The 11,625-nt window shown below is 44.6% G+C and overlaps 1 protein-coding gene across 2 annotated transcripts in view; it reads right to left on the reverse strand.

The window, feature by feature from the left end:
* The window catches only part of XPO6 (exportin 6), a 109,657-nt gene that overhangs the window by 21,823 nt on the left and 76,209 nt on the right, over positions 1–11,625 (reverse strand). For both annotated transcript variants that reach the window (XM_043454824.1, XM_043454823.1), the window contains exons 13-14: positions 6,064–6,223; positions 2,909–3,001 (exon numbers count right to left, since the gene is read on the reverse strand). In XM_043454824.1, the coding sequence (XP_043310759.1) occupies positions 2,909–3,001; positions 6,064–6,223 (253 nt within the window). The remainder of the gene's footprint in view (positions 1–2,908; positions 3,002–6,063; positions 6,224–11,625) is intronic.

The following is an 11,625-nucleotide window of genomic DNA, read 5'->3' on the forward strand; positions in this document are numbered from 1 at the left end:
CTGTGTATTCTTTTACATCATAAAAGCTCACAATTCACCAAAAAGAGTAAATCTTTGAAAAAGTGAGGTAGTTGTCCCAGAGCTTACAAAACATCAGACCTTCTAATAAACATAAATAGGTCATTGCTCCCTTTTCTGAAAAAATTAGTAAGTAAGTTTCTGGGTGGGGTGATACTTTGAGACTCCGTAAATAAGTAACACCCTCCACAACAAATACCCATTGAGAATCCATGCCTAAATCATTCTTAAAACTTGGTGGTTGCAAACGAGGGAATTTTCTAATTCTTTTTCTTTTCATTAGCTATATTCTTCTGTAAAAAGAACTTTCTCTCCCTGATCTTCTTTTCTAATCATATGGATGCTGTATATTCAATATATTATAACTCCTTATCATTTTTATCCTTTCTTGATGATCACATTGTCAAGTTAACCAGGAAGCACCCTTTCTAGCTGGCCCCCATGTCCTTTTCATACATTCCCAGCCTTCCCAATTGGCTCAACAAGATTCTTCAGGGTCAGCCTGCCCCAGACTTGTAGCATTTCTCCAAGAAGCTCTGATTCCTTTTGGTGGAGAATGTATCTCAGAAACCAAGAGCCTGAATACTAAGGGGAGCACTGCTTCTGTGGTATCACTGCTTCTGGGACCTTTCAGTGGAAAAGCAAGGATACATGCAGACACTATTTAAAAATCAAACTTAGCATCAATAACTCCAGGGCAAATCAACCTCCAAGGCCTTCTAGACATGATGCAAGAAGGACACACCATCACATATATAACATTCTTGCTAAAATGTTTAACCCTGATCTAATACAGACAAAAACTAGACAAATCAAGATTTTTAAGCTTTTCTTAAAAAAAAAAAAAAATTTAGACGTGAATCTCCGAAAAGTAACTCTCTCCCCCCACCCTACCCCTCCCAAACACACAATTTGGGGAACTAACTTGTCTAGACTATAAGAGAAACACATAATGAGATTCCTTAGTTAGAACCTAGAGCTAAAATATATACATCTATAGATATATACGTATAAAGGACATTCCTGGGACAATTAGGGAAACCGGAATATACAGACATATAGATATGCTTAAAAACAGGAGATGACATTACTGCATCTATGAAAGTTTTTGAGTGTTAATAATGTATTATGGTTATACAGAAGAATGTTCCTAGGAGATAAATGCTGAAGGATATAAAAGGTGAAATGATGTGTTGTCTGCAATTTATTTTCAAATAGTTCACACAAAAAACATGTATGTGTGTGCACATATGTGGGGCTTCCCTGATGGTTCAGTGATAAAGAAGCCATCTGCAGTGCAGGAGATACACATTCGATCCCTGAGTTGGGAAGATCCCTTGGGGCAGGAAATGGCAACCCACTCCAGTATTCTTGCCTGAAAAAATCCCATGGACAGAGGAGCCTGGCAGCCTACAGTCCATAGGGTCGCAAAAGAGTAAGACACAACTGAGCCGCTGAGCATGCACATGCAAATGTGTATACAGAGAGAGAAGCAAAAACAGAACAAACAAACACACACAACAAATGTGGCAAAATATTTATCACTGATGAATCGAGCTTGAGAGTACAGTATATGGGTGTTCATTCTATTACCCCCTTTCCTATAAATTTGAGCTTTTCCAAACTAAAAAGTTAGGTAAGAATAGGTACTAAATACCTTACAGTAAGAAACTGTAAATTTTGGGATTTTGGTATTCATAGTGACGAAACAGTTATTTTGTATTTTATCTTTAGAACCCAGTGATCAAAAAGTACGAAAAGTAAGGAGAAAGGCATCAGTCTGTCCTGTGAAAGGGGTGTCTAAGAATTTCAGCCAATCTTTTACATTTATACAGCTCCTTAAGGCTAAAGGAAGGAACACTAAAACGTTCTGAAATTGTGTGCAAGGCGTGTTTATGAGCAAATCAGCCTCTTTCTTGGAAGAAGCTTTCTCTAAATTCTCAAAAAGGAGAGCAATATTAAAAAAAAATTTTTTTTGAAACCACCATAGTAAATGAGACTCTTTTTCTGTGTATCTAATTTGAAGCTCCAGAATGCTCTAGAACAGGGATCAGAGACTTTTTCTGAAGAAAGTCAGAATATAAATGTTTGTTTTTGAAGGCCATCCACTATCACTCAGAACTGTTAACTACTCTGCCACTACAGTGCAAAAGCAGCCATAGGTAATAATGTAAATGAATGGGCAGGGCTGTGCTCCAGTAAAACTATTTTTAAAAGCTAGCACGGGGCTGAATCTGGCAGAATGCCTCTCCAGCCGAGAGCAAGCCTTCCAGGCAGTAATCTCTGGGAGAGGGCCCCATCTCCAATCCCCATTCCTTTACCCCGTCCCTATGTCACTTTCCTAATGGTCTCCCACCGTCTATAATGTTTCTCAGTGTGGTCCCTGGGTGGCCGGCTTCAGAATCACTTAGGGTTCTTGTTTAATATGCAAATACCAAAGCCTCGTACCATCCTGCTATAGTCAGGATCTCTAGGGGCATTTGTTCCCCACGCAATTCTTCTGTACCCTACAGTTTCAGTCACTGGTCTTCAGAACACGATTCATGGCATTCACTATCCAGCCTCGCCTCCCACCACACCAGCTGCTCCCCACACCCCTACCTGTGTGACTCTGCATCACTTCTGTGTCTTGGCATGTGCTATTCTTTCCTCCTGAAATGCCTACGCCATATACCTACCCTCCGCTCCCAGCTCTCATCTGCCTGATGAACTCCACTCACTCCAGCCACCCCAGTCCCCAGATATAACAAGCTTTCTCTCTTTCGGGGTTTGGAGAGGGAGTTTTTTCATCTTTTCACAACAGCCACTACAGTCTCTTTTTATCTATAAAGCCATTTGGGGGCAGAGAACAAGTCTTTCTGAGAATACACAAACATCTAACTATACTTACACATCAATGAGATCAGGCTTCAATACTGATGGCACGGCAGTCTCAATGTTGTACAATTTTATCTGAGATCCATACAAAGTGACTTTGACCAATCTGTTGGCAAAGAAGAATTGTACGAGTGAGACCACACTCAGTTTGTGGACTAAAGCAGACAAAATGGACAAGGTATCAACAAAGGTCTTGAGGACATGCTTTTTTCCAATCAAAAAAGAATCAAGACCAGGTTTTCAATTTTATCCCAAAGATGTAATCTGAGATATGCATAAAGATTTATATACTAAGACACAGACTAAAGCACTACCTACAGTCTCAAACTTTTTGAAAACAATATAAATATCCAACAGAGAATATAATACATCCAACAACATGATTAGAATAGAAATTGTTATTATATGTGTATTTTACCACAATTTTAAAAAATGGAAAATGAGCAAATGTTTCAGGTAGATAGACATATGATAAAATATAGCAAAATTTCACTGTAGAATCTAGGTGATGGGTACATGGGTATTACCTATACAATTTTTTAACTTTCTGAAAATATGAAATGTTCATGATAAAACACTGGGGTGGGGTTGGGAAAGGGGGACACAAGTTTCTACAATAGATTAAGGTATTTTTAACTGTCAGCACAATTCTTTAAGAAGCAAGGTGTTGAGCCCCCTGGTTGCCCAAGGGCTCACTACATACAAATGAACATTAAATATCACCAGCTCTACTGGGAAACGGGAGACTGCTCTTCCATTAGAGAGACTCCTTTCTGACTAAACATTGAAAAAAAAAAAAACCCTAGAGAGCTGGCTAAGTTCTCTCTGTGCCTGCTCTGTAAGGAACCCTGGACTCAGGTCTGCGGGGCATGCCAGGGAAGATGGTGCATGTTTTGCTCCCTCAATCCAACAGCGCAGAGGGTCCCACACTTCACTGAGCGGAAGAATCAACTGGGGAACTGGGTATAAGACAACTTGCTGGTGCTGCCCACAGACGGACACTGCAGCTCTGAGGGCATCTGGACATGTGCACCTCTGAAGAGCATCCATGGGACCCTGATGCATGGGGTCCATCTTCTGAAAAATATTCCTCTCTGATAGGGGCAGAAATCAGGATTTTATTACAAAACCACGAGCTTGAGTCACAAGTTATTCAGGGTTGGGGAGCAGTCAGAAAGAGGTATTTTCAGTAAGCCAAGGAACTAAGTAAAAGAATAAGAGTCAAGGGTCCTCAATCTGAAGTTCTAGGAAGCGGGGTGTGGTGGTGACGATAAGTAGGCATCAAAAAAGTCACCATCAATAAGTAACACACCAATGAGTGCCCAGTGTTTAATTCTTTAAACTGTTTTACATTTTTTACATTCATACAATGTGTGTACAGTTTACTGGTGTTAAATATATTCATAACATGCAACTACCCCAATCATCTATCTCCATGACTCTTTCCATCTTAGAAAACTGAAACTCTGTATCCATTAAACAGTAACTCTCCACAACCCCTCCACCCCTGACAACCAAGGACTTTCTGTCTCTACCATTCTGACAACTCTAAGTACCTCACAGAAGTGAAACCATACAGCTTGTGACTTGATACTCTTCACTTACATTTAACATCATTCTTTAATGTTGCTCTACACTAAAAATGAACTTCTAAATGTGTCTTTTAATATTTCTATGTTTAGTAGTCTTGATACTAATATTATGTAACCGACAAGTAAAAATGCTACTGATGGAAGTGGCTATTAAGATCATGTAGCCATGACAAGGAGGCTTCTCTCACACTTTATTGTAAGTGAAGGCCAAAGAGCCAAGTCTGTTTAACTACTGAGTCTGCAAACTTAAGCAATACAGAAAGATGTATATACCTAAGGACCTATAAAATAACAACCCAGAATCTCTGAACCTCCCTGTGAAGCCGAAATGAGTGATGGATACAATACATGGCTTAAGTTTAAATTAAAAAAATATAGACTTCAGACAGAAAGACATGTTCTATTTCTACTATCAGAGGAAACAGGCCTAGCGTAGGAAGAAGAGGAAAAAGAGCTTGAAGTAGAAGCTCTGTGGCTGGAGAAAGCTCAGCATTTGGGCTCCAGAAACTGGTAAAAGTCCATGTGCGGCTTCTCACAAACTGTGTGGTCTGAGGCAAGGCACTCGCCCTCTCTGGGCCACAGTTTACACAGATAAAATGATAATACCTGTCCCTCAAAATACAGAAAGAAAATGGACAAAATTACTTTCTAAAATCTCCTACTACTGTATACTGCTTTTCTTATTAACATTAATCTGGCTTTGCAGATTTATTTAAAATTCTCAGTCATGTCTGCTTTTAAGCAAAGAGAAACAAAGAAAAATCTGGCATGCAAGTAAGTAGGCTTGGGCCCTAGCTCCCCCTAGTGTGTTACCAATGACACAGCCACTGTGCCAATGAAAGCACCAGGTGTCTCAACTTTGGGCTGGATCCACACCCACCCGGGTTTGATCTAATCTACTTGCTGGTTACCTTCAAAAGACCTGAACGACCTGTCACTTTTATTTTCAGCAAATGACGTTTTAGGTGCCTGAGTTCATGAGGGGGTGGGGACCGGGCAGTAGGAAATGATCCTCAACAAATGCAGCCGTAAAGCCCGTGACGGACCCTCCAGGAAGAAGCAGTAATGGGAGCTCGGTGGGGGTAAGGTGGGGGTCCACCCCTGTCAGGCTTGGCAGCTGCCCAGCTTCAATTCCCGAGGACCCTAAGAAGACTGCAAAAACTAGCCCCACCAGAAAAAGACCCCTCTGGCATCTGGCTGCCTAGCCAAGAGTGCATAATGCCTACTTGTTTGTCCTTTTATTAACAGGGCTGTCTTAACATCTCTTTATGACCAAAGCTGGTTTCTCTTGACGTTACTGCTGTCTTTAAATATAAGCTCTTCCATGAAATCACAGCTTATCTTTACCGTGTGCTACATACTAGGCCCCAGGCTCAGTGCCTTACCTCATACAAATCTCACAACAAACCCACAGCATACTATGTCCACTCCATTTTACCAGGACCTGAATGAAGTTCAGAGAAGGGCAGTGACTGCTCCACACCCCGTGTCACCTGCGCAGGGCAGAGCTGCCCGGCCACCACAGCCCCTCATACAAGCAGGGAAGTTGAGTTCCATGCTGTGACTGCCCACCCACCTCTCCACCACTGTGAGGGCGTCGCTGAAGCGTGCGGCGAACACGTCCCCAATGAAGTACTCGGCCAGGCGGCCCACAGCCTGCAGGAGGGAGCTCAGGTCTCTCAGGGAGCAGTGCAGGCGCCGGCAGTCATTCTCCGCTGTGATGTTCAGCCTGGGTCCTGGAACAGAACACTTCAGGTTGTTTTTCAACAGGAAGAACATTCTCTAATTCCCACTACAGGTAACTGCCTTTTCATATGGTTCAGGGGATTCTCAAGGGAAAGGTCCATCTAGTCAAAGGTATGGTTTTTCCAGTAGTCACGTACAATGTAAGAGTTGGACCATAAAGAACGCTGAGAGCCAAAGAATTGTTGCTTTCAAACTGTGGTGTTGGAGAAGATCCCCAAGAGTCCCTTGGACTGCAAGGAGATCAAACCAGGCAACCCTAAAGGACATCAACCCTGAATACTCATTGGAAGGACTGATGCTGAAGCTCCAATACTTTGGTCACCTGATGCCAAGAGCCAACTCACTGGAAAAGACCCTGATGCTGGGAAAGATTGAGGGCAGGAGGAGAAGAGGGTGACAGAGGATAAGATGGTGGGGCAGCATCACTGGCTCAGTGGACATGAGTTTGAGCAAACTCCAGGAGATAGTAAAGGACAGGGAAGCCTGGAGTGCTGCAGTTGATGGGGTCACAAAGAGTCAAACACAACTTAGCAACTGAACAACAATGGCTAAGTAACATGGCTTCCCTAATGGCTGAGTGGTGAAGAATCCGCCTGCCAATGGAGACGCGGGTTCAATCCCTGGGTTAGGAAGATTCCCCCAGAGTAGGAAATAGCAACCCACTCCAGTATTCTTACCTGGGAAATCCCATGGACAGAGAAGCCTGGTGGGCTACAGTCCATGGGGGTCACAAAGAGTCGGACACAACTGAGCATGCACACACACATGGATAGGCAACACAGTAGACAGAAGAAGGCAGGCTGACACCTAAGAGCCAGGGGGATGAGTCAACAAGTTCGACACCTCAGCTCCTACATGGATTTCCAAGTGATGAGGCTGGAACAGAGCTCGTGACAGCCCCGAAAGAAGGACAGGAGCCTGGAAAGGGGGACACTGTGGCCAGGGCGTTGTGACAGTGGGTCACACCCCAAGGAGCCAGAGGACGAAAGGAAGACACAAGTGGAGGAAAGAGCCAGTGACAAAGCAGCCCTGACCTGCCCCCCTGCAACACTCCCCACGGAGCACAGAGCCTTGGCACAGAAACACCCAGTGGCAGGATTCTCAGCCTGCAGGCAGCCCGGCCAAGGCCACCAGACGGGTGGCTAAGGAGGGTGGGCCAGCTTCCAGGGTCAGAGCAAGAGGGTGAGCACCCCACACTGCCAGCCAGAGGGGCCCACAGCACACACAGAACCAAGAAGTGGTTCTGGTCACGTATGGTCACGTGAGGGGGAACAGTGCCTCTGTCCACTCCTCTCCCAGTTAACAAAAGCACCACAAGTACACACCTTCTGAGTGTCAAGGATGTTCAGGGTCACTGCTATGTAACCGAAGCCCGGGGTAAACTAAAACCTGTCAGAAGATGGGCTCTGATTCCTCATCAGTGGCCCCTCCCCCTCCCTGTACAAACCCATCCTCATCACCCACCCAGCTCTACCCTGATAACTCATTTTCAACTTTTTCACTGTACTAATTTTCAGCATAAAGGGAAAGATCCCGTGGTTCTCTATGATAACCAAGCCAAAACAGCAGCCTAAATCAGGTTTCCCTCATGGATGGTCATGAGACAGCTTAAAAGTCTTCCTGACGGGGCCAGCCCTCTTCCCCTCTGCCCCTCATCCCCGCACACATCTGGCCCATGGCCGTCCCCAGCACTGCCCCTCAGCCTCTTCCTGGACCCCTCAACAGAATGCTAGAGCTCGATGTCTCCTGAGGGAGTCTTCCACCTTTCGATAGCTTGGTCAGAAACACAGGGGTCTCCCCGATAAGTCCTCCTATCATCCCCTGGTCTCACCTCTGTCCATTAAATTCTCTAGGCAAGAATACTGGAGTGGGTTGCTATTCCCTTCTCCTGGGGATCTTCCTGACCCAGGGATCAAATCCGAGTCTCCTGCACTGCAGGTAGATAATTTACTGTCTGAGTCACTGGGGAAGCCCTTCCACCCTTTGAGGGGAGAACAAAAAACAAGCTTAATTTAAGCCTGCTGACACATGACAGTCATGGGGAGATGTGGAGAGGAGGGTCACGTTCTTGCGAATCTTCTCTTGGCTGAAATACATGCCTGGTCCCTGCTGTTTTCTGTGCCCACCCCTCTCCAGAATCCTGGCCATTCTCATCACTCTCATTTAAACCTGCCCTAATTTTTCTGATAAAAAAGCAGTACCTAGAATGAAAAACAGCCTGGAACTGCTGTGTGTGTTTTGAACTATTGGTTTGAACCATAGCAATTTGCTGCTATTTGACCATTTCTGACCTAAGAGAACCATGGTAATTCATATAGTTCAACTTAACATTATGTGCCATCCAAGGTTCAAAACAATCAAAATGGCAGTTGGTTCTTTCCTGATGTGTCTGCAATGCAGTCAAACGCACAGACAGTAAGTACCCCTCAATCAGTCTCTAGCCCTGCCCCCCAGCCTGGAAACCTCATACTACTATCACCACAAAATCAAGCAACGTAACCACATTGCCACCTGAGGGGGAAGGCCAGAGTTCCCACTGTGAAAAGCTGTTCAGATCAATCCACATTCTATTCTGTTTGGCTGAGGCTTAGTTCCCTCCTTGCTCCCATCAATACAGAATATCTGCACAATGGAACCTGCAGGTGAGGACACTACGACGTGTAGGCTTCAGAGACAGAAGAAAACATGGCCACACCAAAGTCTGATCTTCCATAAACCATGTTACCCTGCAGCTGTCTAGATAGATGTCCCCTGAGCCACACCCAAACAACAGCCCACAGGACTTCGCTGGTGGTTCAGTGGTAGGGACTTCACCTTCCAATACAAGGGATGTGGGTTTGATCCCTGGTCGGGGAACTAATATCCTACATGCCTCACAGCTCCCCCTCCAAAACAAAAGAAAACACAAAATAGAAGCAATATTGTAATAAATTAAATAAAGACTTTAAAATGCTCCACACTTAAAAAAAAAAAAAAAAGATCATTAAAAAAAACAAAAAACAGCTCACTGGAAAGTCACTGCCCTGGAAAGAAACATATTAATGTTCAAGGTAACTCAGGGGCGAGTGGTTAAGACTTTGCCTTCCAAAGCGGGGGTGTCAGTTCAATCCCGGGTCATGGAGCTAGGATCCCACATGTCTTGGGGCCAAAAAAAAAAAAAAAGCCAAAACATAAAACAGAAGCTGCTGTGTAACAAATTTAATAAAGACTAAAAATGGTCCATATAAAAAAAAAAAAACTAAAAAAAAAAATTTGTCTTTTTTTTTGGAGGGGGGGAGGACTGGGCAATAAAAATATAAAAATTAGCACTTAAGGTATTCAACTCTGAGAGAAAAAACAAGTCATAAATGAACCTAAGCAGAACCAAGAGTTTAAGTCTAAAAGTCTGTATCATAGACAAAGCAATCTCTTAGGCAGGGAAGTCTGCACGGCTAAACAAAAAGTTAGCGGGACTGCTTGGAGCAGAAATGTTGCCCCCATGAGGGAGGATCTCAGTGAGGAGTGGCAGAAGCCAAATACCTACAGGACAGATCCTTCAGGACATGTAAGGACACAAACGCAGCACCAGGGGCACAGTGACTGGTGAGGGGATGACGCAGACCACACACAGTGGGAAAGACAGTCAGCCGGGGCAAAGATGCCTGCCGGCGTAAAGGCGGCACAGCAGCTGGTGCGCGCGGCGACGGCAGGTTTTGTCTTGGCTTTTGCCAAGGAAGCAGAAGCAGGGGGATCAACAGAAGCTGAGTAAAGAGTAAGACTCCCAGGAACTTCCCTGGGGGTCCAGTGGCTAAGGCTCCAAGCTCCTGATGCAGGGGGCCTGGGTTCGATCCTGGTCAGGAAGCTAAGACTGCACCTGCCTCACAACGTAGCCAGGAAAAAAATAAAAGTAAGACTGCCATTACTCCAGAATTCAGGCCAGGAGAAGGTAAATGCAAATGAAAGGAATGAGCCCTAACCCATCGGGGGAAAGAACGTGGCTTCTGGTAAGAGGCAGTAAGGCTGACTAATATAGCATGAAGGTTATGTGAGGGGTAAATGACCATGGGAACCAAGGAACAAATCGTACTCAGAGTTTCCATTTTTTAATAGCCTTTGCATTGGAAACTTGGCTTTTGCTTCATCATGGATAAGAAAGCTCATTTTAAAACAGGAAATAAGTATTTCTCTGGCCTGAGAGGCTCTGCCCCTTGAGTGTATGCCCCAAGGATCAGTGCTTGGGGTTGAGCTTTAAAAATGACCTGAAGAGCCAAGCACACGGCGAAGCTGCCAGTAAAAGGGCTGCGATGAGCAGACCTACTTCATTCAGGGAGCAATCGACCAGACTGTCCTTGGACGAGAAAGTCTACGTGATGAGATTAAGTCTCAGAAAAAGGACTTGGCAATCACTGCAGATTGCCACCCGAAGACAGACTCAATGTTAAAAAGTCAGCTACTATTACTGACTTTAGGTATCTATTCTGGGGGGAAAAGAGTACATGCTCCATTTTAGTTTTAAGATCAAGAATAACTTTCTTAGGATCCTGTGTGTGTGCTCAGTCCAACTCTTTACAACCCTATGGACTGTAGCCCACCAGGCTCCTCTGTCCATGGAATTTTTGGGGCAAGAATACTGGAGTGGCTTGCCATTTCTTCCTCCAGGGGATCTTCTAAAGCCAGGGATCAAACGTGCGTCTCCTGCCCTAGCGGGTGGATTCTTTACCACTGTGCCACCTTGAGGTCCTGAGTATATTCTAATTTGAACAAGAGCCCTGAGGGAGAGTCCATTACAGCATGATTTTTCCCCCAAGAATAGATTTTGGAAATATCTGCAGCATCTCAGTCCAATGACTCCCATTAATGTTAACGGTGTATCATACAGGCACGCTTGCTTTGAAAAGTAGTTCTTTTAAAGTTCTACAGAAGCTGTTCTTACTCGATCTACACAAATCAAGGTCTAGAGTTGGGGCATGCCACGTCCGTCAACCTCCTGGGGCCCAATGGACTGTTTATGGTAGAAGCTAATCTAGTCATGGAAACAAGCAGTCACAGGCCACCAAGAAGGGCAGCCTTGGAAAGAGCCTCTTGGGGAGGCTCTGCCACAAATAACAAGCTCATCCAGGCACTAGGTTGTACCCTGAGCAACCGTGTGACAGGCTGAAGAAGCAGAGTTATACAAGAGAGGGGCAGGTGCAAAGGGCCAGGGATAACTCCTGTAAGGAAAACTCTGTGTGTGTGTGTGTGTGTGTGTGTGCAGCACAAGTGTGTTTGCAAGAAAGACGTTCCTGGAAGGAAAACTCTGTGTGTGTGTGTGTGTGTGTGTGTGTGTGTGTGTGTGTGTGCAGCACAAGTGTGTTTGCAAGAAAGACGTTCCTGGAAGGAAAACTCTGTGTGTGTGTGTGTGTGTGTGTGTGTG

The sequence above is a fragment of the Cervus canadensis genome, chromosome 32 (assembly GCF_019320065.1).
Source record: "Cervus canadensis isolate Bull #8, Minnesota chromosome 32, ASM1932006v1, whole genome shotgun sequence".
In the NCBI taxonomy this organism is placed as follows: Eukaryota; Metazoa; Chordata; class Mammalia; order Artiodactyla; family Cervidae; genus Cervus; species Cervus canadensis.